Source organism: Agelaius phoeniceus, chromosome 2, assembly GCF_051311805.1.
Source record: "Agelaius phoeniceus isolate bAgePho1 chromosome 2, bAgePho1.hap1, whole genome shotgun sequence".
Classification (NCBI taxonomy): domain Eukaryota; kingdom Metazoa; phylum Chordata; class Aves; order Passeriformes; family Icteridae; genus Agelaius; species Agelaius phoeniceus.
The window spans coordinates 477,876-501,608 of NC_135266.1; the positions used below are offsets into that span (position 1 = coordinate 477,876).

At 60.1% G+C, this 23,733-nt stretch overlaps 1 protein-coding gene across 9 annotated transcripts in view; it reads left to right on the top strand.

The window, feature by feature from the left end:
- Window positions 1-22,167, top strand: part of STIM1 (stromal interaction molecule 1) — a 72,511-nt gene extending 50,344 nt beyond the window's left edge. Inside the window, exons 8-14 of one of the 9 annotated variants that reach the window (XM_077192558.1) lie at window positions 1,239-1,406; window positions 2,871-2,971; window positions 4,809-5,044; window positions 10,420-10,486; window positions 10,740-10,810; window positions 13,201-13,219; window positions 18,860-22,167. In XM_077192558.1, the coding sequence (XP_077048673.1) occupies window positions 1,239-1,406; window positions 2,871-2,971; window positions 4,809-5,044; window positions 10,420-10,486; window positions 10,740-10,810; window positions 13,201-13,219; window positions 18,860-19,412 (1,215 nt within the window). In that variant the 3' untranslated portion in view covers window positions 19,413-22,167. Of the gene's footprint in view, window positions 1-1,238; window positions 1,407-2,870; window positions 2,972-4,808; window positions 5,045-7,198; window positions 7,280-10,419; window positions 10,811-12,788; window positions 13,129-13,200; window positions 13,220-18,859 lie in introns of those variants that run through there. The other 8 variants (XM_077192596.1, XM_077192557.1, XM_077192570.1 and 5 more) reach the window with 8 other exon arrangements.
- Window positions 22,168-23,733: the final 1,566 nt, after the last annotated feature.

Below are 23,733 nucleotides of genomic sequence, written 5' to 3' on the forward strand. Positions count from 1 at the left end.
TCCTGGATGGATGCTCCTTCTGGGTAAAACACACAATTTCAGAGATCTGCCTCTACCCTGGGGCTCCTGGCTCCCTGAAAACCCCCAGGCTGAGTTAAAGCAAAACACATCCAGGGCAAAGCTCCAAGAGTGAGCAGTGCTGCACAAAACCCCTGCTCTGCATCCGCCCACCGCCGCCAGGCACGGCCTGCCCGTGGGCTGGGAGCTGCAGGAGCAGGGCAGTGCTGGGCTGGCAGGCACAGCCCCCCTGAGCCCCAGGGCGCTGTGGTGGCACAGTGCCCATCCCTGCAGCGTGCCCTGGCGTTGTGGTGCCGTCCTGCTGCTGCTCCAGGCTGGCACACCTTCCCTTCCTGCAGGGCTTGCCAGGCTGTGGAAGCCTCTCCACAGGGTGGGCACTGCAGCACCCAGTTCATTCCTGGGGGTCTGCACCACTGCAGGCTTTTCTGTGAGGCTGCAGTGTGCTCAGCTGGCTTCTCAGCCAGTCCCTTCTAATCCTTGTCTCTGTGGGGTGTCAGGGTGTGCAGGAGCCTGGGGATGAGGGAGACACCCCAGGAGTGGCTGATGCAGCCAGGCTGTTTCTTTTCCTGACCAGCAGCACATGTTTTGTGTCTAAATATTTTTCTCACTTTGTGCAGTGTGGAATTTGTCTCCTGACGAGCTCCCTGGGCTTGGCTGGGAGCTGTGGTGAGACAGGGATTGCCTGTCAGGGGCTCTGCCTCCACAGGGGGAGTTACAGACAGGCAGCAAGCTCTGCAGAGCTTCTAGAGGCTGCAGAATCCCCAGAGCATCCTCTCTGCGAGCCTAATTCCCTTTTAACCACCTCATGTACCGTGCCATCAGCTCCAGAGGGGTTTCCTGTGGCTCCTGGTGATGAGGAGGGGTTGAGAGGGAGCTCAGCTGGGAATTTCTGGGGAAGGAGCTCAGCTTAGGGTGGCAGGATTGGTCCCTGGGAGGTTCTGGTGCTCAGAGCACAGTCCTGGCTGGGAGTTTCTGGGGAAGGGGCTCAGCTTGGGGCGGCAGGAATGGTCCCTGGGAGGTTCTGGTGCTCGGAGCAGCAGCCTGCCCCGTGGGTGGCTCCTCTCCCACAGCCCCCAGGATGCCACCGCTCCTCCAGAGGGGTTTCCTGCTGCCAGGCCTGGTGCAGCTGCCTGGGCAGGGGGGTGGCAGCAGAGGGGGAGGAGCTGTGGGAGGGCCGTGTCCCCACAGCCGTTCCATGGTGTCTGGGTGCCTGTCCCCAGGTGCGGATGGCGCTGAAGAACGCGGAGAAGGAGCTGGAGTCCCACTGCAGCTGGGCTGCCCCTGAGGCCCTGCAGAAGTGGCTGCAGCTGACCCACGAGGTGGAGGTGCAGTACTACAACATCAAGAAGCAGAACGCAGAGAAGCAGCTGCTGGTGGCCAAGGAAGGGGTGAGAGCTGCAGTGGCCTCCTGCTGGGTCCCTGGGGAGGGCTGGGGGGTAAACCTGCAGAGATGGGTCTCTGCATCTTCTTGGGTTTGTGGCATCGTGGAATCCCTGAGTGCCTTGGGTTGGGAAGGACCTCAAAGTTCATCTCATTCCGTGGGCAGGGACACCTTTGATTTCATCCCAGGCTGCTCCCAGCCCCAGTGTCCAGCCTGGCCTTGGGCACTGCCAGGGATGCAGGGGCAGCCCCAGCTGCTCTGGGCACCCTGTGCCAGGGCCTGCCCACCCTGCCAGGGAACAATTCCTCATTGCCAAGATCCCATCCAGCCCTGCCCTCAGCTCAAGGGCAGTTTCTCTCTTCATGCCTTAAATTTATGTCTTGTAAAAGTGCAGCACAAGTGAGATGTGAGCAGGGGCTGAGCATGATGAGGATGAGGATGGTGCTCCTGAGGCATGGGCTCTCAGGGTGGGCAGGTCCCACCCTGGGTGCTGCTGGAGCCCAGGGGATCTGGGGCAGGGGTGCTGCCCTGGGTGCTGGGTGAGCAGGAGGCTTTGCACCTCCCAGCACCATCCCTGCTCCAGGTGATGAGCATGCACAGGCAGTGCAATCCCAGATCCTGAATCATCGCTGCATTCCTGGTCTGGGATTTCTGTGCCAGCCCTGAGGGATGAGCCCAGGGAGCTGTTGTGACTCGTCCTCGTCCCCGTGGCCATATGGAGCTGAGCTGGCAGGAGGGAAAACTGTCTGCCTTCCTCTGCTTTGATTGGGAACATTCGAACATTCCAACAGTTTTCCTTTGGCTGTGTCACTTCTTGCACCCACATCCTTGGCTCTCCTAAGTCCCAGGTTCCTGCACTGGAGCTGGGAATGGAAGAGCTGTGGGAGGAGACTTTAATTTCTGATACAATGGCACAAACTCTACCTCAAACCAGAAATCCTCCTCAGCCCACGCCCTGGGGTGTGTTTGGTGGTTATTCAGGGCAGGGATGAGCCAATGTGTGAGAGCCCTTCACTGAGTGAGGTACCTGGCTCATGGAATCATGGAATGGGTTGGGTTGGGTTGGAGAAACCCTGGGAGACCTTCAAGTCCACCTATTCCCCGAGCAGTGCCAAGGCCACCACTGCCCCATGTCCCCAGGTAGCACATCCACAGGGCTGTGAAATCCCTCCAGGGATGGGGACTCCAGCTCTGCCCTGAAATGTCAGCCTTTTCAGTTCAGTTCCCTCTGATTTTTGGGAAGCTGGGAGAAGGGAGCATGAAATCCCCAACCTGCTGCTTGCTTCTGGGGAATTCCTCGCCCCAGTGTCAGGGAGAGCAGCATTCCTCAGTAACAGCACCATTCCCTCTATTCCCACATGTGCAGGCAGCTGCAGGGACTGTTCCTGTCTCAGCCCATCCAAGATGTCCATGGCCTGGAGGAAACTTCAGGTTGTCTTCTTCCTGTGACCTTTCTCTGTTGATATTCCAGGCTGAAAAGATCAAAAAGAAGCGAAACACCCTTTTTGGGACGTTCCATGTTGCTCACAGTTCCTCTCTGGATGATGTGGATCATAAAATCCTAACTGCAAAGTGAGTGTCTGCTCAGCACCCCCCTCTTCATCCCTCCCCTGTCCCAGGCAGGAGTGTCCTCACCTCTGCAGGGCCTCTGGGGCTCATTTTGCTGAACTTGTGTTGTCCTCAGTGACCTGGGGTTGGACTTGCTCCTCTTGGTCAATAACCTGATTTTACCTGTGAGAAATGGAGTCACAGTTACATGGAGCAATTAAAAGTCCTGCCAAAACGAGGTTCCAGGAGGCTGCAGGATGCTTAGGGGATTGTCATGGAATGGCTGGAGCTGGGAGGGACCCTAAATCCCACCCAGTGCCACCCCTGCCATGGCAGGGACACCTCCCACTGTCCCCAGTGCCCAGCTTGGCCTTGGGCACTGCCAGGGATGCAGGGGCAGCCCCAGCTGCTCTGGGCACCCTGTGCCAGGGCCTGCCCACCCTGCCAGGGAACAATTCCTCATTGCCAAGATCCCATCCAGCCCTGCCCTCTGGCACTGGCAGCCATTCCCTCTTGTTGTTATCCCTGGGTACTTCAGCTGCTGCTGCTGCATTTTTAAATTGCTGCATTCCTGGAATTGGAATGAAAAGTGTCTCACATGTCGGGATGCACAGCTGACCTCAGCTGACCCTAACATCGCCCCCTCCTCTTTAAACTATGTAGACTTTTTTAATAGTTTTGTTAATTTTTTGTTGAATGTATTGGAGTAAACAAGGTACTATGATTAGTAGTACAATTATAGTTGTACTACTGGTTGTACAATAGTACAAATGTTATGATAACTAAAATGTATACATTCATTTTTAAAAGCTTTTTTACTTACAGTATGAAATTTTATTTATTAAATCATCTAACTAAGTTTTATGATCAACTTTAATTTTTGATACACTTTTGTCGATGTTTTTTAAATTGCTTCTGACTGATCGATTTTTTTAATATATATTTTTATACATCTTATATATAAATATATATTTATATATTTTTATGTATAAAGGTATATACATTATATATACATTTTATATATAAATATCTATTTAAATATGCATTATAAAATATTTTATTATATATTCTATATAGTATATAAAATTATATTTTTATATATTTCATATATATTTATGCATTTTTATATTTATGTATACATTTTTAAAATATAAAAATGCATTTTAAAATTTTTTTATATATACGTTTTTTTAAATCTTCACGTCTGTGTGTTAACAAAAGAAAATCAGTTGTAGCCTTGTTGTGTAAGAAATCCAAGTGCACCCCAGGCAGTGCAGGGGCTGTGTCCCCAGGTGCTGCAGGGTCAGTGTCCCCATGCCTGCCTCCCTTGTCCCCTTGTGTCCCTGTGTCCCCAGGCGGTGCAGGGTCAGTGTCCCCATGCCTGCCTGCATTGTCCCCGTGTGTCCCTGTGTCCCCAGGCGGTGCAGGGGCCATGTCCCCATGCCTGCCTGCATTGTCCCCACGTGTCCCTGTGTCCCCAGGGCAGTGCAGGGTCAGTGTCCCCATGCCTGCCTGCATTGTCCCCGCGTGTCCCTGTGTCCCCAGGCAGTGCAGGGTCAGTGTCCCCATGCCTGCCGGCATTGTCCCTGTGTGTCCCTGTGTCCCCAGGGCAGTGCAGGGGCTGTGTCCCCATGCCTGCCTGCATTGTCCCTGTGTGTCCCTGTGTCCCCAGATGGTGCAGGGGCTGTGTCCCCATGCCTGCCTGCATTGTCCCCGCGTGTCCCTGTGTCCCCAGGCGGTGCAGGGGCCGTGTCCCCATGCCTGCCTGCATTGTCCCCGCGTGTCCCTGTGTCCCCAGGCGGTGCAGGGGCCGTGTCCCCATGCCTGCCTGCATTGTCCCCGCGTGTCCCTGTGTCCCCAGACAAGCGCTGAGCGAGGTGACGGCGGCGCTGCGGGAGCGGCTGCACCGCTGGCAGCAGATCGAGCTGCTCTGCGGCTTCCAGATCGTCAACAACCCCGGCATCCCCTCGCTGGCCTCGGCCCTCAACATCGACCCGGGCTGGATGGGCACGCCCCGGCCCAACCCCTCCCACTTCATCATCACCGACGACGTGGATGACCTGGACGAGGAGCTGGTGTCACCCATGTCCATGCAATGTACGGCAGCCCGGGGACGAATGGGGGGCCCAGGCAATGGGGCAGTGGGGGCTTCTTGGCAATGGGGGGCTCCCTGGGAATGCAGGGGCTCCCTGGGCATGAGAGCTCTGGAGACTCCTTGGGACTGGGTGGGGGCTCCCTGAGAATGGGGGAGCTCCTTGGGAATGTGGGCTCTGGAAGCTCCCTGGGAATCGGGCTCTGGGGGGTCTCCATGGGAATGGGAGGCTGCCTGGGAATGTGGGGAGCTCCCTGGGAATGGGGTTCCCCTGGGAACAGGGGCTGTGTCTGCTGGGGCTGGGGGCTGTGGCACAGAGCAGACCTGGATCTGTAGTTCACCTATATGAGGAGGGAATAATTGATCCAAGCTGGGTTTTCCATGCCCACAGACCAGAGTTAGTCCATCAGGGTCAGGAACATCCCTAACAGGCCAGGCCCCACTGCTGGGGTTGTTTGGAGCCTGGTAATGCCAGCATGACTGGTAATTTAGGAACTGTTAATCATCATTTCATTCTGTCTGTGATGTTCTGGTCAACTCAGTGATTTAAGCATTTACCAAAAACCCCAACCAAAGGCATGGGTAGACATGGCAGTGGGACAGGAAAAGGGATTATCCCCATGTCCCCTTGGCCTGAGCACTTTTTTGGGATTGAAAGACTCAAAGGTGCCCCTCCTGAGGCCCAGCTGGACCTGCATCCTGCAGCATTCTGGGTGGGAGCAGCACTCTGGCAGCCTCAGGGACCTGTTAAACACTCCCTGGAGCCCAGGCTGCCCCAGATCCCAGCTCTGTGCAGGCCTTGGGCTCAGCCAGGGGCACCTCCTGTCCCTCTTTGTTGGTAGCAGAGAGCACCACTCCCAGGGTGGCTGTCCCTGCTCTGCCAAGCCCAGACCCCACAGAGGGAGGGCTGAGCGTGGATCACCCTGTGCCTGTGACCCCTCAGCTGCTGGAATTACCCTCACAGGGGTGGGTGGCACTGTCACCTTCTCTGCAGCAGCTGGCAGCCAGCCCTGGCTGCTGTTCCTGCCTGCAGCTGGCCCAGGTCCTGCCTTGCTTCTCCCAAAAGGCATTTTCCAAATAGTGTCCCCTTGGGTAGAGCAGGGACAGGGCCTTGAGGACACAGGAGCAGCACCTGGCAGGGCACAGCACCCTGATCCAGGCACTGTCATGGAATCATGGAATCACAGAGTGGATTGGCTTGGAAGGACCTTAAAGCCCAGCCAGTGCCACCCCTGCCATGGCAGGGACACCTCCCACTGTCCCAGGCTGCTCCAGCCCCAGTGCCCAGCCTGGCCTTGGGCCCTGCCAGGGATGCAGGGGCAGCCCCAGCTGCTCTGGGCCACTCTGGACAATTTAACCCGAGCCAGGGCTGTGTGGGGGAGCAGGAGGGAGCAGCAGAAGGGTCTCAGGGCTGGCACTGTGTGCTGCAGGAGGTGCCCTCTGTGCCAGGCCCACATCCCCTCAGCCTGGGGGAGCTCAGGGTAGGGCCAGGGGAGGCAGAGCTTGGAGGCTTTGGGTAGGGCAGGAGGAAGGGGGTTACCTGTGTGTTCCCAGGGCTCTGCAGACACGGGGGCTGCAGCCACAGTCTGTGGGATCAGCTCTGCTTGGGGACATTAAAGCTTCAGGGAAGGGAAGCTCCTTTTCATTATCACCCTCAGAATCAGGCTGGACATCTCTGATAAAGCCCTGGCACAGCCCCAGCTGGGCACTGGTGGCAGGGACGCTTGGACAGTGCCAGGTGACACCTGGGGGCCTGAGCTGGCCCAGGTGGGAGCCTCCAGCCCCGATTTCAGCTTCTTGGCACTTGAAACACCTCGAGTGAGGCATTTCCAGAGAGCACTTCCATCATGCCAGGGGTGGGCAGAGAGCCTGCCCAGCTGTGTGCCCAGCTGTGTGCCCAGCTGTGTGTCCAGCTGTGTGCCCAGCTGCTCACCTGCCTGCCCCTCCTGCCCCCTCCTCCCTGCAGGTGAAACACCTGTGCCAAGCACTCCAGTTCCCAAAGCAAGGCAGCCTTTCCCTGTAGGGTTTCCTTCCTTGGTGTGCAAAGCCTGCCTCAGGAGAGCAGTGTTTCTCCTGCCCAGGTGTGCTGTGAGGACCTGTGCTGCCTCCCCCAGTAAATCCCATCTCTCTCTCTCCTGTTCCCACCTGGCTGCCCCCAGATGCAGCCTGGCTTTTCGGGCGCAGGTTCAGCGACCGCTCCTCGCTGTCCTCGGAGGATCAGTCCCTCTGGAAATACCCTGGTTTGGTTCTCTTCAATTTTATTCTCATTTTTTTATTCTGCCCTCTGGCCTTTTTCTGGACTAAAATCCATCCACCAATTTTCCATCTTTCTGGCACGGGAACTAATGAATGTATCTGTCCTCACTGAGCCATCGCCACCTGCACTAACCCCGGGAAGAGTCTGGTGGGATGAAGAAGAATCTCAGCTGCAGCTCCCACGTGCTGCTGGGAGCAGTGGGGGAATCTGGGGGGTTGGACTCACTCCATTTTACCCCTGAGGTGGAGATGAAGGACCCAGTGAGGCCAGGAGGAGGTGACAGCATTCCCTGTCCCATCCCACCTCCTTCCCTGCTGCCCCGTCCCTCCCTGCAGGTGCTGTGTTCCCTCAGAATCCCTAAATAAACTGAGCAGTGCCACTCTTAGGGAATCCTGTCCCTGGGGTTGGCACACAGCCTCCAGGCCTTGGCTTCCTTTGGAAGCCTCCCCTTCAGAGGGAGACAGAGCAGGTGGCTGTGCCAGCCTTGAGCAGGGAGGGCTTTTCCTTGGGCAGGGAATTGGGGGAATGTTGGTAAAACATGTGTCTGGAGGGAAGTGGTGGGTCTGGGAAGCCAGGTTCCAGCCCCTGCTCCAGAGCTCAATGCAGGGCAAGTCTTGGAGAGCACGAAGGTGGGAACTACTGAGCTGGGAAATAGGGGGTGGAACACCAGGAAAAAATGGGGAATCCTTAGGGAAAAAAGCATGGCCCAAGGGCAAAAGAAACCTGTGGCAGAAACCCATCACCCCAGTGAATTACTCTGCAGTCAGATCCTTGTGAACCCTCCACAGTGAGATTCCCAAACAGGAATTACAGCCCTGGAGCTGAATTTTAAAAATCTTGCAATAGAATAGTGTAAAATTCCAAGTTCATGGATGGGCACTGTAGGGAGCAAAGAACAGTGGGAAAGACTGGGGTTCACCTTGGGGCTGTGGAAACAGCCAAGTTGCCAGAATTATTCCTTCTTATTCCTTCTTCCACTGGAAATATGTCCCTGTGGCTCTTTCAGCCCTGAGTCATTCTGCCAGAGGAGCCCTGTGTGTCCAGCTGGGATTTTCCAGAGCAGGGATTGCTGGTTCTTCCATTCCCAAAGGAGCTCTCCTCCTCCTCCATTTCTGAGCTTTCCTGTCTCTGCATCTTTTTAACCCATTTGTACATTATTTCTTATGCACATAAGAAATCCTGAGCAATCCTGAACACCTTATCTCCTGCCAGAGGAGGATCATGTTCTATGGAATGGGGATGGAATAAAGCCAGCTGGGGATGGGGCTGCAGCCCTGGGATCTCGCTCCCCGTGGTGGAGGGAGCATTCCCAAGGCTCCAGGCAGGTGAAGGGGCCTCCCCTGGCTCTGGGGGTGACCCTGGGGGCAGGTGTGGGGCACAGGCAGCTGCTCAGGGCTTGCTGGGCTCCAGTTCCAGCCAGGTGTGACCACAGGGCTGGAGAGATCCTGGGGAGCTTTGAAGGCAGTTCAGGGACTGGTGCTGGGGCTCCAAAGGACATTCCCATGTGGTTCCCCAGACTAAGGGGAATTGGCAACCACAGGTGAATATTTCTCAGGTTGAGGGGGTCCCTGATCAGTCACAGTGGTCATGGAACAGGCTGGGAGCCCTGAGGCCAGAGTCACGAGTTCAGGCATGGAGGAATCAGGCATGAATCCCAGAAAGTCTGGGTTGGGAGTGACCCTAAATCCACCCAGTGCCACCCCTGCCATGGCAGGGACACCTCCCACTGTCCCCAGTGCCCAGCCTGGCCTTGGGCACTGCCAGGGATGCAGGGGCAGCCCCAGCTGCTCTGGGCACCCTGTGCCAGGGCCTGCCCACCCTGCCAGGGAACAATTCCTCATTGCCAAGATCCTCAACCCCAATATTTTCAACCAACCAGGGAACTGTCCCTGGATCCCTGGCAGTGCCCAGGGCCAGGTTGGACACTGGGGCTTGGAGCAGCCTGGGACAGTGGGAGGTGTCCCTGCCATGGCAGGGCTGGGAAGAGATGATCTTTGAAGTCCCTCCCAACCCAATCCCTGTATGATTCCATGCTGCCAGGGCTTTGCTCCTGGTGCTACCCCTGCCCAGTGAATCAAGCAGAGCTGAGCTCTGCGAGTAGAGCTTCAGGTGCCAACATTGACCTGCTCACCTGGGGCTCCTGCTTTGGGCTGTGCAGGTCCCACCCAGGGAGCAGGGCTGGAGCCATGAGGTGTCTGTGAGGGTGGAATGGCCCTGGAAGTGCCCTGTTCTTGGCTCTCCAGGTGGGATGAATCACACAGAGCCGCTCTCTGCGTCAGGCAAGATGCTCAGATAAGGTGTTCAGAGGCACCTACATCAGCAATGCTGGAGTTCTCCATGGGCTGGGCATTAATCCAGCATGTTCAGCACCAGCTTAAAGCTGCTTCTGCATTAAACAGGCCCTAACTGCTGGCACGAGGTGGGACAGTGCTGGTGGCACGAGGACAGTGGGATGGTGCTGCTGGGGTGGTGTCAGTGGGACTGGGATGGTGCCAGTGGGGTGGTGTTGCTGTGGTTGGTGGCAGTGGGATGGGGATGGTGCCAGTGGGCTGGTGCTAATGGGGTGGTGCTGCTCTCATGGTGCCAGTGGGCCAGTGCCAGACCTGGCTGAGCTCCGCGGGCCAGGCTGGGCTGTGCTATGCTCTTGCTCTCTCCTGGTGGAGCTCCACAGGCTGGGCTGGGCTGTGCCCTCACTCTCTCCTGGCGGAGCTCCGCAGGCTGGGCTGGGTTGTGCCCTCACTCTGTCCTGGTGGAGCTCCGCAGGCCGGGCTGGGTTGTGCCCTCACTCTCTCCTGGCGGAGCTCCGCAGGCCGGGCTGGGCTGTGCCCTCACTCTGTCCTGGTGGAGCTCTGCAGGCCGGGCCGGGCTGTGCTCTCGCTCTGTCCTGGCGGAGCTCCGCAGGCCGGGCCGGGCTGTGCTCTCGCTCTGTCCTGGTGGAGCTCCGCAGGCCGGGCTGGGCTGTGCCCTCACTCTGTCCTGGTGGAGCTCTGCAGGCCGGGCCGGGCTGTGCCCTCACTCTGTCCTGGCGGAGCTCCGCAGGCCGGGCCGGGCTGTACTCTCGCTCTGTCCTGCAGAGCTCCGTGGGCCCTGCCCTCCCCTCACTGTCCCCCTGTGTCGTTGCAGCTCCGGCCTTGCCCAGCACAGTCCGGCAGCGCCTGGTGGAGCCTCAGCACGGCCACGGATCGCAGAGGTTGGTAGAGAGTCTCGTGCCGGGGCAGCCCGAGGCGGGCCCCGTGGCCCCGCTGCGCGCGGGCCGAGTGTCCCTGCGCCGAATGCACAGCCTCACCTCCGGACAGTCCTTCGGCTCCGACCCGCCCGGCTCCAGCCCATCGCCTGCCTCCACCTCCTCCACCTCCTGCTCCTCATCCACCACCACCGCACCTGCTCCTGCTTGCCATGTCCACCCTATCTATTACCATCACACCACCTCTTATTTCCTCCAGATGGATTCCATCCCCGACCTGCCCCCTCCTGATGTCACCTCTGGAGTTCGCTGTCGCACTGGGAGCTTTGGGTATATTGCTGTTTCTTTTCTAGCTGCCTCCTGCCTGCCGTGCCTCGGAGCTGATGCTTGCTGGGGCGCTCTTTCTCTCACCTTCCTCCTGCCCTTTTCTTTTGGGCCCTTGTTCCGTGATTTATCCACTCTTGTTCCTTCTGCTGCTCTCCCGAGCCGCTGGAGCCTCTGAGGAGGACTCCGTGGGCCATCCCCATGCCCAGGAGCTCAGAGGGGGCGTTCCCAAGGTGCTCTGCTGCTGTTTTACTGCAGCTGAGCAAATGAGAATTCCCAGGTGCTCAGTGTTCCCTGAACAAGGGATGCGAGGAGGTAACAGAGCTGATCACCAAACCTGATCTGATTTGGAGCCTGGACCTCCCTGGGGTCCTCACAAGTGAATTGCAAAGGGAACATGATGGGTGGGCACCACGAGGAAGCAGCTGGAGAAATCTGGGATGGTTTTCAGAGGTGCTAGAGTGGCAGTATAGCAATGTGTTCTGGAGTGCCTCTGGTCTGGTAGGGATGAGGAACAGGGTGGCTAGGGAATGTCTGAGGACGGAGCTGGAGCTGCTCCTGTTGGCTTTAGCTTGGTCCCCTTCAGTTGGCTCTTTGGTCCATCCTAGGGACTGGTTATCCTCCATCCCTCAATGCCAGAGCTGTCCCAGTTCATGGTGCTGGTGACAGGGAGGAGCAGGAATCCTGCCTGGTGCTCCAAGGGGCCCTGACAGCTTGGCAGGAATGCTGTGTGTCCCAAGCACAGGGTCAGGCTCCTGGGGTGGCTTTCACCCCAGGGAGATCCCACACATCCTGGTCCCAGGGGTCAGGGGTGCAGCCAGTCCCGAGGTGTTGTGTCCCTGTGGGATCCCCCTGGGGCACTGGGATGTGTGCTCGTGGCCTCAGCTGTGCCAGGCACTCAATGCAGGCAGTGGGGAGGCTGTGATGGACCAGGGAATCCTGTCCCTGCCAGGTCATTCCATCTCTGTTCCATGCTTTCTCCATGGCAAAATTAAAACCAGTCTGCTCACCCTCAGTAGTGGGAGCAGACTGCTGGGAGAGTGCTGGAAGTCCCTGGGTGAGGCAGAGGAGAGGGGAAATGTCCTTCCACCATCATTTCTCCAGGCAGGGAAGCATTCCCAGTCACCACATCTTCACCCATCCCAGCACAATGCCCCATTATCCCCTTACCTGTGGGTTCCCCTGCCCTCAGGTGCTGGGATCTCTCCTGGCCTTGTTCACAGTCTCTGGTTTGGATGTTCCACCCCTTCCCTGCCCCATGTGTCTCCAAGCTGAGCAGCCCCAGGCACATTCTGGAGTCTGGAATACCGAGGGGGAGATTCCTGCACCTGCTCCACAATGGAGAATTAAAGAGCAGCATCTCAGTTAATTCAGTAATGGTTGGTTGGGGATGATGAGAAGCTGTGTAATTAATTAACTCCTACCAGTGGGAGCTCAATTGCAGCTGTCCCAGTTGGACTGGTAAAAGCTGGGAATGCTGCTGGTCCCTGCTTCCATTGCCTCCCTGACTCTGCAGGAGGGAGAGCTCATTCTGGCAGCCTGGGGCTCATGTCCTGTGTCCAAAACAGCTGTTTAAATGTGATTTATTTCCACTGAGGCCCATGGCACGTGGAGTTCTGCCCAGGACAAAGCCTGAGTCCCTGCAGACCCCCCGAGAGTGGCAGAGGGAAACAGGATCCAGTGTGGGGACCCCAGGAAGGGAAGGGGAAGGTGCCAGAGGAGGGAATAAGTGGGGCCTGCCCTGGTCAGAGCCCAGCTGGTCACCACTGGGTGTGACCTGTCCTGTCCCTGCTCCCGTGGCAAAGCCCAGCTGGTGATGCAGGAGAAGGGATGGAGTCAGAACCTCCCACCTGGGACTTGCTCCAGCTGCACCTCAGCAGGCAGCTCCCCCACCTCATCATCCCTGCTCAGCCCAGCAGCAGGAATGAGGAGTTGGGTGCCCGAGGATGTGGGTTTGTGGTGTGCTGATAACTGTTTTATCCAGCTGCATCACTAGCAGGCCCTGCTCTGATGCATCCCCAAAAGCGCCGCTGCCGATGGATTGCTGCCCCTCCTTGATACCCCCGCTCCTGGAGGCCTTTCCTTCCATCCCTCAGCCTCCTGGGGAGCCTCAGAAAGGCCCTCCAGGGAGTCACTGCAAGGAGCAGAGCCCCAGAGTGTCCCGGCTCCCTTGGTAGGAGGAATGTGCCCCCCTGGCGCTGGGGGCTGCTGGAGCTCTTTAGCCTCTCGCACATCCAGCAGAGCCCAGGCTGGGCAGGGCTCGCAGGAGAATCCTCTCCAACCCCCGAGGAGCGAGGCTGGGGATCGCTGTCTCCGGAGTCCTGCTGGGGTTATCCTGGCAGGGAGCCTCTCCCTCAACTCCTCACTCTCTGCTTCTCTTTTGCAATTGGCTTCAGAGGATCCGGCGCCAATAAGGTCAGAGCGGTTCCGGGCCGGAGGCGGCTGCGGGATCGGGGGGTCCCCGGGGGGAGAGGGGCTGGAGGGGCTGTGTGTGCACAGGGGTTTCTGCTGCCAGTGCCTGCCTCGGGTGGATGAAACCCACGGAGAGGGGAGTGTACACCAAATGCCCAGGCCCTTCTCCAACCAGGAAGGGAGGCAGCAGCCAAAGCTCAGCGAAGGGAGAGAGTCAGGAATCCAGGGAAATGAGTAATTCACAGCTCAAGCAGGGTGGAAGGGAGGAAGCTGCTGTTGGGTGTGCGTTGAGGCTGTGCCAAGCTCAGCCCCACAGCAAATTTGGGACTTTGCCTTAAGAAAAGCCTTGGTCCCTAGTGCCACACACACAGAGCCCAGCAGCTGAGGGTGCTCTGAGAGCCAGACACACAGGGATGGGGCAGCCAGGGCTCAAAGCCTTGGTCCCTGGTGCCACACGCACAGAGCCCAGCAGCTGAGGGTGCTCTGAGAGCCAGACACACAGGGATGGGGCAGCCAGGGCTCTGTGGCTGCTGCAGCACACCCAGGGCAGCTCCTGGGCCATGCTGGGCTGGACCCCAGCAGGAACACCCAGAGAAATCCCTCATGGGCTGCAGGGCTGGGGAAAAATAGGTGTTTGTTCTCCATCCTCCTGCTGCTCCTCCCCTGCTCCTCCTCCACTCCCAGGCTTCCTGTACTCCAAGCTTTCCTTTTCCATGCTTTGCTCTCTGCTTCTTTTGTTCACCATCCCCATCTCCTCACCCTCCCTCCCTCCCTCCCGGCTCGGGTGGATCCTGGTGGGGTGGGAGGGAGCCAGGAGGAAGCAGACCCATCCTGCCTTAGGCAGGGTCCCTCTGTGGAGGTGCTGGAGTGCCTGGATCCATGGAAAAGAGCAGGGAGAGCTGCTGGCGTGGAGGAAGGCTCGGGCTCCCAGGTATTTCTCTGTCCAGTTGCTGCTCTGTGGTTTCCAGGAGGGATGAGCTGTCAGGGGCTCCTGCTGCTCCACAAAAACACCTCCTCTGATCCCTGCCTGGGATCCCATCCAAGGCCAGCCTGTCCTGGGATAGCTTTTCCTCTTGAAAGTGTGCTGGAACAGTTGAGGAGCATAATCCTCATGGAAATCAGTGGGATATAGGGCAGGCCTTGCTGAGCCTCATCCTGGGAATGCTCTTTCCTCCCTGATGTCCTGGCATGGACTCAAGAGTGTCCACTCCTCTTGCTGCCTCTGACCCAGCCAGTGTGATCTCAGGAATCCTGTCCCTGCTCTCGTGCACTTCTTTGTGGGAGCCACCAGGAAAAGGCTCATTTGGGGCTGAAGAAAATCCCAGAAGTTCCTGGCCATTGGTGTTCAGCTCCCAAAATCATCCCGTGGGTGGCCCACAGGAATGCAGGAGGTCCCTGTGCCTGTGCCAGGTGTCCCTTGGATGGTCCCTGCTGTGGTGGCTGTGCCCTCCGTGCCAGGATATCCCCAGAGCCTGGCACAGCAGGGTGGGCACTCTGCTGCTCTGGTGGCTGCTGCTGTCACCAGCTCCTCCCTGTGTCCTTCAGGAATATATTCCTGACTTGCAGCTGGAGGGATTGTGTATGAGCAGAGTAGGAATATTTGGGAATTGTGTGCTCTTGGGCATCAGCTCCTTCAGCCCCGTCGGATGAGCCCAGAGGGATGAACTGGGGCTCCCAGGAGGTGGAACCCATGTGGTGCACCCACTCCAGGGTGAGATCCCAGAGAACAGCCACCCCAGGAGCGGGGACACGCACCCTGTGCTGCAGCCAGAGCGGCCCCAGGAGGTGACACGGTGGCCCTGGTGTCACCGAGGCCCTGCCCGGCTCTGCAGTGTGGGACCAGCTGTCCTGGGATCGGGTTCCCACTCTGCTCTCCAGACAGAAGATCCTCGTGGAGCAGAGCGTGGCTCTCCATCTGCTGTTGTCCTCTGCTGCCCCTGCTGCATTGAAACCTGCCAGGCCTGCAGGAGAGGGAGCAGCTCCATGGAGCCCAGCAGGGAACACTCACCTCTTCACACATCCTTGAAGTCTCCTCAGTTGGAAGAAAATCCATTTTCTCCAGTATCTGCTGCCCTCTTGCTGTTAGAAAGGATTTCTGTCACGGGCCCTGACCCGGGTCTCTCCCTGTGGGACTGTGGCAGCCAGAGGGACGGACTGGATTTCCTGGAGGAGATTAGATTCTCTGGTGGAGCTGGGGCACTGCCTGTGAAGGGAGCAGGTGTTGCTGTGCCCCCATCCCCAGCCAGGGCACGTGGGGGCCCTCAGGGCTCTCCCACCCCCTCCATGAGTCCAGAGTGGGCCCTGCATTCCTGCCAGGACCCGATCCTGCCTGGCCCTGGCCCTGACCCTGGCTCTGCCCAGCACCGTTCCTGTGCCAAGGTTCTGCCCCACAGCCTGGCTCCTTCTCCAGCCCTGCTGGGACCCCAGCTATCCCAGTTACCCCAGCTATCCCAGTTACCCCAGCTGTCCCAGTTACCCCAGTGACAGCCATGGGCCACCGGCCGTGACAGTGACCTTCTGCAGTATCCCCTGGTGTCCCTGGGAGCTCGGAGGCTCCACACGTGTGATGATGGCACTTGTGTCCCTTGGAAGGCTCCAGCTGCCCACTCAGAATCCCCTGGGATCTCGCACCACTGGGCTGTTCCCTTCTCCCAGCAGCTCACCTGGGATGTGGCTCAGACACCAGCCAGGCTGGGCCCCAGGCGAGGACAGGGACAATGCCAGCAGTGCCCAGGGCTCCTTGCTGCTGGGCAGGAGGAGAGCTGAGGTGTTCTGCACAGCTGGGCTCCCCCACTGGATCCAGGGCTGAATGCCAGCCACCCACAGGATCCTCTTTTCCTCCGTGTGTTCCCTGGAGCTGCGGAACGAGGGCCCGGCTTTATTCCATGGGTTCTGTTAAAGGAATGCTCTTGTTCCAGCACAAGGAGAAGGTTCTGGGCCTGTCCCAGCACAGGCAGGACTCCAGCGTGTGCCAGCACTTTGTGGAGAGCATGAGGAGGCCAGGACTGGGACCAGTGCTGGGAAACATCATCAGGGACAGGGATCCAGGGCAGGGACAGGGATCCAGGGCATGGACAGGGATCCAGGGCATGGACAGGGATCCAGAGCATGGACAGGGATCCAGAGCATGGACAGGGGTCCAGAGCATGGACAGGGATCCAGAGCATGGACAGGGGTCCAGAGCATGGACAGGGATCCAGAGCATGGACAGGGGTCCAGAGCATGGACAGGGATCCCAGGCAGGGACAGGGATCCAGAGCATGGACAGGGATCCAGGGCATGGACAGGGATCCAGAGCAGGGACAGGGATCCAGAGCATGGACAGGGGTCCAGAGCATGGACAGGGATCCAGGGCATGGACAGGGATCCAGAGCAGGGACAGGGATCCAGAGCATGGACAGGGGTCCAGAGCATGGACAGGGATCCAGGGCATGGACAGGGATCCAGAGCATGGACAGGGATCCAGAGCAGGGACAGGGATCCAGAGCATGGACAGGGGTCCAGAGCATGGACAGGGATCCCAGGCAGGGACAGGGATCCAGAGCATGGACAGGGATCCAGGGCATGGACAGGGATCCAGGGCAGGGACAGGGATCCAGGGCAGCCCCAGCCTGGCAGTGACACAGAGCTGGTGCTGTGGGCACACCCTGCAGGAATGGGATGGGGCATCCAGAGGCACCTGGGCAGGCGGAGAGCTGGGACCCTGCCAGCCTCGTGCAGCTCAGCAGGACCAAGGGCAAGGCCTGCAGCTGGCTGGGGGCAACCCCAGCACAAACACAGCCTGGGGAGAATGGACTGGGAGCAGCCCTGGGAGAAGGAGCTGGAGATTGGTGGGGGAAGCTCCACAGGGCCTGGCCATGAGCACTGGGACCTGAAATCCCTGTGCCCTGGGCTGATCCCAAAGGGTGGGCAGAGGAAAGGGATTGGGATTGTGCCCCCTCAGGTGATTTCCCACCTGCAGAGCTGCCCCAGGCCTGGGCCCAGCCCAGGGAGGAGCTGGAGCTGCTGCAGAGAGCCCAGAGGAGGCTCCAGGATGGGCAGAGGGATGGAGCAGCTCTGCTGGGAGGAAAGGCTGGCACAGCTGGGATTGTTCACCTGCACAGGAGAAGCTTTGGGCTGAGCTCAGGGTGGCCTTGCAGGGCCTGCAGGAGCCCCAGGAAAGCTGGAGAGAGACAATTTCCAGGGGATGCAGGGACAGCACCCAGGGAATGGCTGCCAGTGCCAGAGGGCAGGGCTGGGTGGGATCTTGGCAATGAGGAATTGTTCCCTGGCAGGGTGGGCAGGCCCTGGCACAGGGTGCCCAGAGCAGCTGGGGCTGCCCCTGCATCCCTGGCAGTGCCCAAGGCCAGGCTGGGCACTGGGGACACTGGGAGGTGTCCCTGCCATGGCACGGGTGGCACTGGGTGGTCCTCCCAGTTCCTTCTCACCCAAACCAGTCTGGGATTCCTGAACATCTCTGCAGTTCTCCCTGGATGTCTCCAGCTCTGTTGAGGAGGTTTTCCTTGTCTTGCCGGTCTCTTTGGCTGCCTCTAGGCTGATGTTGATGGTGGTACCTTAGGAGATGATCTGGGGGCTCTGTGCAGTGCCAGGCAGGTTTGCTCACCTATGTGCAGGGGTCTGTGCCAAGAGCAGAGGTCGGGGGGCTCCAGGGCGAGGGACAGGTCAGCACCTCCCACCTCTTCCCACCGCCTCTCGCTTCTCTTCCCCTGCTCCTTCCCTTTCCATTTGCCTCCCATTCTGCTGCTCCCTCCTGTGCGTGGGCAGGGCCGGGGCCCCTCACCCATCCCCTACCCGGGGGCAGCTCTGCCCGTGCCCTGGGCTCCGTGGGCAGCACTGGAACCCCTGGCCCGGCTGCCCGGGCAGGCTGGCACCTGCACAGGGGCCCCGGGGAGGGGGCCAGCAGCATCCAGCCGGGAGGAGCGAGCTGTGACTTGTCATTTCCCTCGTGCTCCTGCCTCCCACTCTCCAGAGGGCTCCGGAGCCCCGTGGGCCGTCACCGGTAGGCACAGGCTGGGCACAAACCTCGTGCAGCGGCGGGGCTGGGCATGGCTTCGTGTGGGCATGGCCAAGCTCCAATTCCTCCCACGGGGTTAGAGCTTGGCACCGGCTGAGCCAGGCAAGGGGCAGGGGCGGGGGGCCCGGGGGGCGTGGGCACACACGGATGGGGCAATGGCTGAGGGACCCCCGGGGAGTCTGGGGGGAGCTGGGATCCAGGGGGAGGAATGGATCCCATCACACACTGAGGGGTCCCCCAGGATCCATGGGGAGGGTGGATCCCATCACAGACTGAGGGATCCCCTGGGATCCAGGGGGAGGAATGGATCCTGTCCTGACTGAGGGATCTCCATGGGGAGCAATGGATCCTATCACAGACTGAAGGATCCCCCTGGGATCCATGGGGAGGATTGAGCCTCCATCCCATTCCCATGTCCTCGCTCCCTCGAGCTGCTCGAGGTGAGCCCCCGGCTCAGGGATCCCCGACCCTGGGGCACAGAGAGGGGCCGAGCCGGGGCCGGGTGGGCAAGGGCTCAGTGCCAGCCCCTCTCGGGGTCACTGGGGTCTCTCAGCCGCTGCTGCCATCCGTGTGTGCGGGGCCGGGCCGGGCGGGCACTGACCCCTCTCTCCCGGCGCTCTCCACCGCAGAGATTTAACTCGCTGCGACTCCGACTCCTCCATCCCGCACCTGAGCGACCACCAGCGTATCCCCAGCTCGGCGCCCAAGCTGCTGGCTGCCCGGCCCACGCTGCTGACCAGGTCCATGGAGGAGGCTGTCCCCGGGCCCCCGGGCCCCGGCGCGCCCACGCCCAACGGCGGCAGCCGGCACGGGGAGCCCTCCGCCCTGGCGGCTTTGCAGGAGCGGCTGCCCGAGAGCCCCATGGTGATGAAGAAGATGATGACGGTGAACCACGGCATGGAGAAGTCCTCCAGCCTGGGGGAGATCAGCCACCACCCGACGGCCGGCAAGCCCAGCCACTCGGATTCGTCCCGGTCGCACAGCCCCAGCTCCACCGACCCCGACACCCCCTCCCCCATCTCTGACTGCCGGCCCAGCGGCGCCAGGAACACCCGCATCCCGCAGCTGGCCGCCAAGAAGAGCCCGGGGGACGAGGACAGCAGCCTGACGGGCGACGAGGTTGACCTCGGCCAGAGCAAGAAAAAGTTCCCCCTAAAGATCTTCAAGAAGCCCAAGAAGTAGGGGGGGAGACCCCCGGACGCGTCCCGCCGGGCCCGGGGCCGGCCGTGCACCGGGAACGCAGCGCGGCCCCGGCACCCTCCGCTCCCCGAGTCACCCCGGCGCCGGCACGGGAGGAGCTATTTAAACTTATTTATTTCCTCATCTCCGAGACGAGAAGCGCGACGCCGCCGGCTCCCCGCGAGAAGAGCCGCCCCTGCCCTCCCTCCGACCGCTGCGGTCCCGGCTTTGCTGTGCATGGCTTCCAGTTACTCCTGCTCTGCTCAGCCACGCGGCCTTTGGGTTTGGTTTCAATGTGGTTTTATTTTTTTTTTTATTTTATTTTTTATTGTTGTTATTAATTTGTTTTCCTGCCTCCTCCGACTTTTGCACAGGCTGAGGGCGGGCCGGGGCCGCTCCGCGCTGCCCCTGCGGTGACTCCGCTCGCAGCGGTTCTCCCTCATTGCTCCGAGTCACTTTCCCACCCCGGCCCCTCGGCTACGCCCCTGGGAAGGGGATCCCGTCCCGAGCAGCTCTCGCTGCGCAGGAGCAGGGGAGGACTCTGCCCTTGCCGCCGGTACTTGTGTGCTCCCGGTGCCCCCGGGGGCCGCGGGGACGGGGCTGTCCCTGCACGGCTCTGCCCGGTGCCCAGGGAAGGTCGGGACAGGGGCAGGAGGGACCCACGCCTGGCCCGGGCTGTGCTTCCCCGGTGCCCTGCACTGCTCCGAACCTGCCGTGCCCGGGACCTGGCTGAGGACCCTGGTGACAGGGACAGGGAGGGAACCACCCTGGTGACAGGGACAGGGAGGAAAGGACCCTGGTGACAAGGAACAGTGAGGGATGGACCCTGGTGACAGGGACAGGGAGGGAAGGACCCTGGTGACAGGGAACAGTGAGGGATGGACCCTGGTGACAGGGACAGGGAGGGAAGGGCCCTGGTGAATGGGACAGTGAGGAAAGGACCCTGGTGACAAGGACAGGGAGGGAAGGACCATCCCAAGGGGTGTTGGTGCAGAGCCAGTCCAGCCGCCACATCCACATGAAGAGGAGAGGAGGGGGCTCCCGGGAGCAGGGCCTGTCCCCTGTCCTGTGTCCCCTGTCCCAGCTGGGCAGGGCCAGAGGGAGGGACCAGGACACAGCAGGGCTCTCAGGGCAGGGGACAGGCCGTGCCTGGGGGGCAGGACCATGACAGAGCCCTCCCCTGGAGCAGGCCGGGCGCTGGGGCTCTGTGCCCCCCACACAGGCAGTGTCCCCCTTGCCCTGGGGCCACACGCCGGGGTGTCCCTGGCTGTGCCAGCCTGACCCGGGGCTCAGTCCGTCCTCCTGTCCTCCCTCAGCACATTGTGGGTCACATCCTGCTGCTCACAGCCCCCAGCTCACCTCGGCGTGTCCCCAGCACAGCCCCAGCCACTGCGGGGCCCCCACTGAGGGCAGCAGCTGTGGCTGAGCCCACTCCCTGTGAGGGCCGAGTCTGTCCCGAGGGATGGGGCCTGCCCCGTCCCCAGGGCTGAGTACTGAGGGATGAGCTCTGCCCCATTCCCAGGGCTGAGTACTGAGGGATGAGCTCTGCCCCATTCCCAGGGCTGAGTACTGAGGGATGAGCTCTGCCCCATTCCCAGGGCTGGGTACTGAGGGATGAGCTCTGCCCCATTCCCAGGGCTGAGTACTGAGGGATGAGCTCTGCCCCATCCCCAGGGCTGAGTACTGAGGGATGAGTTCTGCCCCATCCCTGAGCCCTGCCCCATTCCCAGGGCTGAATACTGAGGGATGAGCTCTGCCCCATTCCCAGGGCTGAGTACTGAGGGATGAGCTCTGCCCCACCCTGGGCCCTGTCCCATCCCTGACCCCCCTCTCCCAGCTCCTCCAGGAGCATCCCCCAGCCCCAGGGCTGCCAGGGGAGCCCCCAAGCCCCTTCCCACCCCACTCGAGGTGGCTCCCTGGCACCACAGAACCCCCCAGCCCAGGGTCCCTGTCCTCAGCACCCCCTCCGTCCCCAGACCACCGTCCCACACGTCCTTGGGGTGGGCAGGGGCTGCTCCTGCCGAGGCAGAGGAAGATGCACAATGGGGGGAGGAGGAAGAAGAGGAGGCCGGGCCAGATGCCGAGAGCCCCCGGGGCCTTGCTTTATGCCAGAGTAATATATTTGTGTCTTGACAATTCAGGAAGGGCTACAAAGGTGTTTTTTGTTCCGTAGGCGGGAGTTAAACGATTTCACTGTTGCTTTGGGATAAGTGAAAAATTCCTCTCAATGACTCTAAGTGCCTGCATATCCTTGGGGACAGGGGGGGTGGGCTCAGCCCCACAACAGGGCTGCTGCCTGGGCACCCTGATTCCATGGACACCCTGATCTGTGGGCACCCCAATTCGTGGGCACCCCGATCTGTGGGCACCTCGATTTGTGGGCACCTGAATTTATGGGTACCCTGATCTATGGGCACCCCAATTTATGGGCACCCTGATTTATGGGTACTCCAATCCGTGGGCACCCTGATCTGTGGACACCCCAGTTTATGGGCACCCTGATTCCTGGGTACCCCAATTTGTGGGCACCCTGCTGTCACAGGCAGGGCCCCCCGGGAGCAGGGCCAGCGGGGTCGGGGCCAGAGCTGCTTGTGGTGGCAGAGACCTGTGGATGCTTCTGGAGAAGGGGTTGGGGATCCACCAAACGGCAACCGTTGACACATCTGCCAACTCTTGATTTAAGGTGGTTTTTGTTTTTTGTTTTTTTGTCATTTCATAAAACTTTTCAATCCAATAAAGCATGTAGTCTATTTTACGAGCCCATGGCTGCTGCTCTCTTCTTGCAGCCCCTGCCAGGCTTCCACCACAGCGGGGTCAGGGCACTGGCACCTGCTGGGGATGTGTTCCTGGCCAGGCCGGTGGGGACAGAGGGACACCCTGGCTGCCCCCCGCACCAGGGCCCTGCCGTCGTCCTCTCCTGTGGGAATTGGATCCACAGGCACAGTGGATCCACCCCAGGGACATCCTGGGACTGCCACTGCCATGGGGACACTGCTGGCAGCTGGGACAGGGACAGGCAGCCACCCCCAAACTGCTTCAGGTTGGGAGAGACCTTCAAGGCCATCAAGTCCAGCCCAGCCCCAGCCCCTCAACTGAACCCTGGCACCCAGTGCCACATCCAGGCTTTGTTAAACACACCCAGGCATGGGGACTCCACCACCTCCCTGGGCAGCCATTCCAGAACTTTCTCACCCTTGCTGGAAAAACCTTTTCCCTGCTGTCCAGCCTGGATTTCCCTTGGTGCAGCTGGAGGCTGTGTGCTCTGGGTGTGTCAGTGCTGCTGGAGAAAGAGCCCAGGGCCAGCTGAGCACAGGCCCCTTTCAGGAGCTGTGCAGAGTGAGGAGGGCAGCCCTGAGTCTCCTTTGCTGCAGGCTGAGCACCCCCAGCTCCCTCAGGGCTTCCTCACAGGGTTTGTGTTCCCAGCCCCTCTCCAGCCTCCTTGGCCCCTCTGCATGTGCTCAGGGTCCCAAGGTCCTTCCCAAACTGAGGGGCCAGAGCTGGGTCCTGCTCCCAGAGTGCCCCAGAGTCACCTCTGAGGTGCAGGACGTGTCCAGGACAAACAAAGGGATCCATGGGTGGCATCAGCTGGGCTGGGGGACAGCAATGGCACAGGAGCAGCAGCAGCCATCCCACGCGATGATGGCACAGGGACAGCAGCAGTTATCCCATGGGATGGTGGCACAGGAGCAGCAGCAGTTATCCCATGGGATGGTGGCACAGGGACAGCAGCAGTTATCCCATGGGATGGTGGCACAGGAGCAGCAGCAGTTATCCCATGGGATGGTGGCACAGGGACAGCAGCAGTTATCCCATGGGATGGTGGCACAGGGACAGCAGCAGTTATCCCATGGGATGATGGCACAGGGGCAGCAGCAGTTATCCTGTGGGATGATGGCACAGGGGCAGCAGCAGTTATCCTGTGGGATGATGGCACAGGGACAGCAGCAGTTATACCACAGGATGGTGGCACAGGGACAGCAGTTATCCCCTGGGATGGTGGCACAGGGACAGCAGCAGTTACACCACGGGATGGTGGCACAGCAGCCATCCCACGGGCCGTGCCCCGGCAGAGCCCCGTGTTGGCAGTGCCCTGCCATGTTCCCGTGCACACTCCCTGTCTCAGCTCACCCTCATGGGGGCAGATCCCGCTCCCTGCAGCCCCCCGTGCCCGTGTTTTCCCTGAAAAGCACAAAGCACATTTCCCTGGGCAAGAGCAGCGGCCTCTCCAGGGGCAGAGCTCCGCACAGCCTCAGCGGTCATTGAAACCCCGCAGCCCCTGGGGGAGCTCCTCGTTAGCCCGGCGCTCATTAGCGCTCATTAGGGC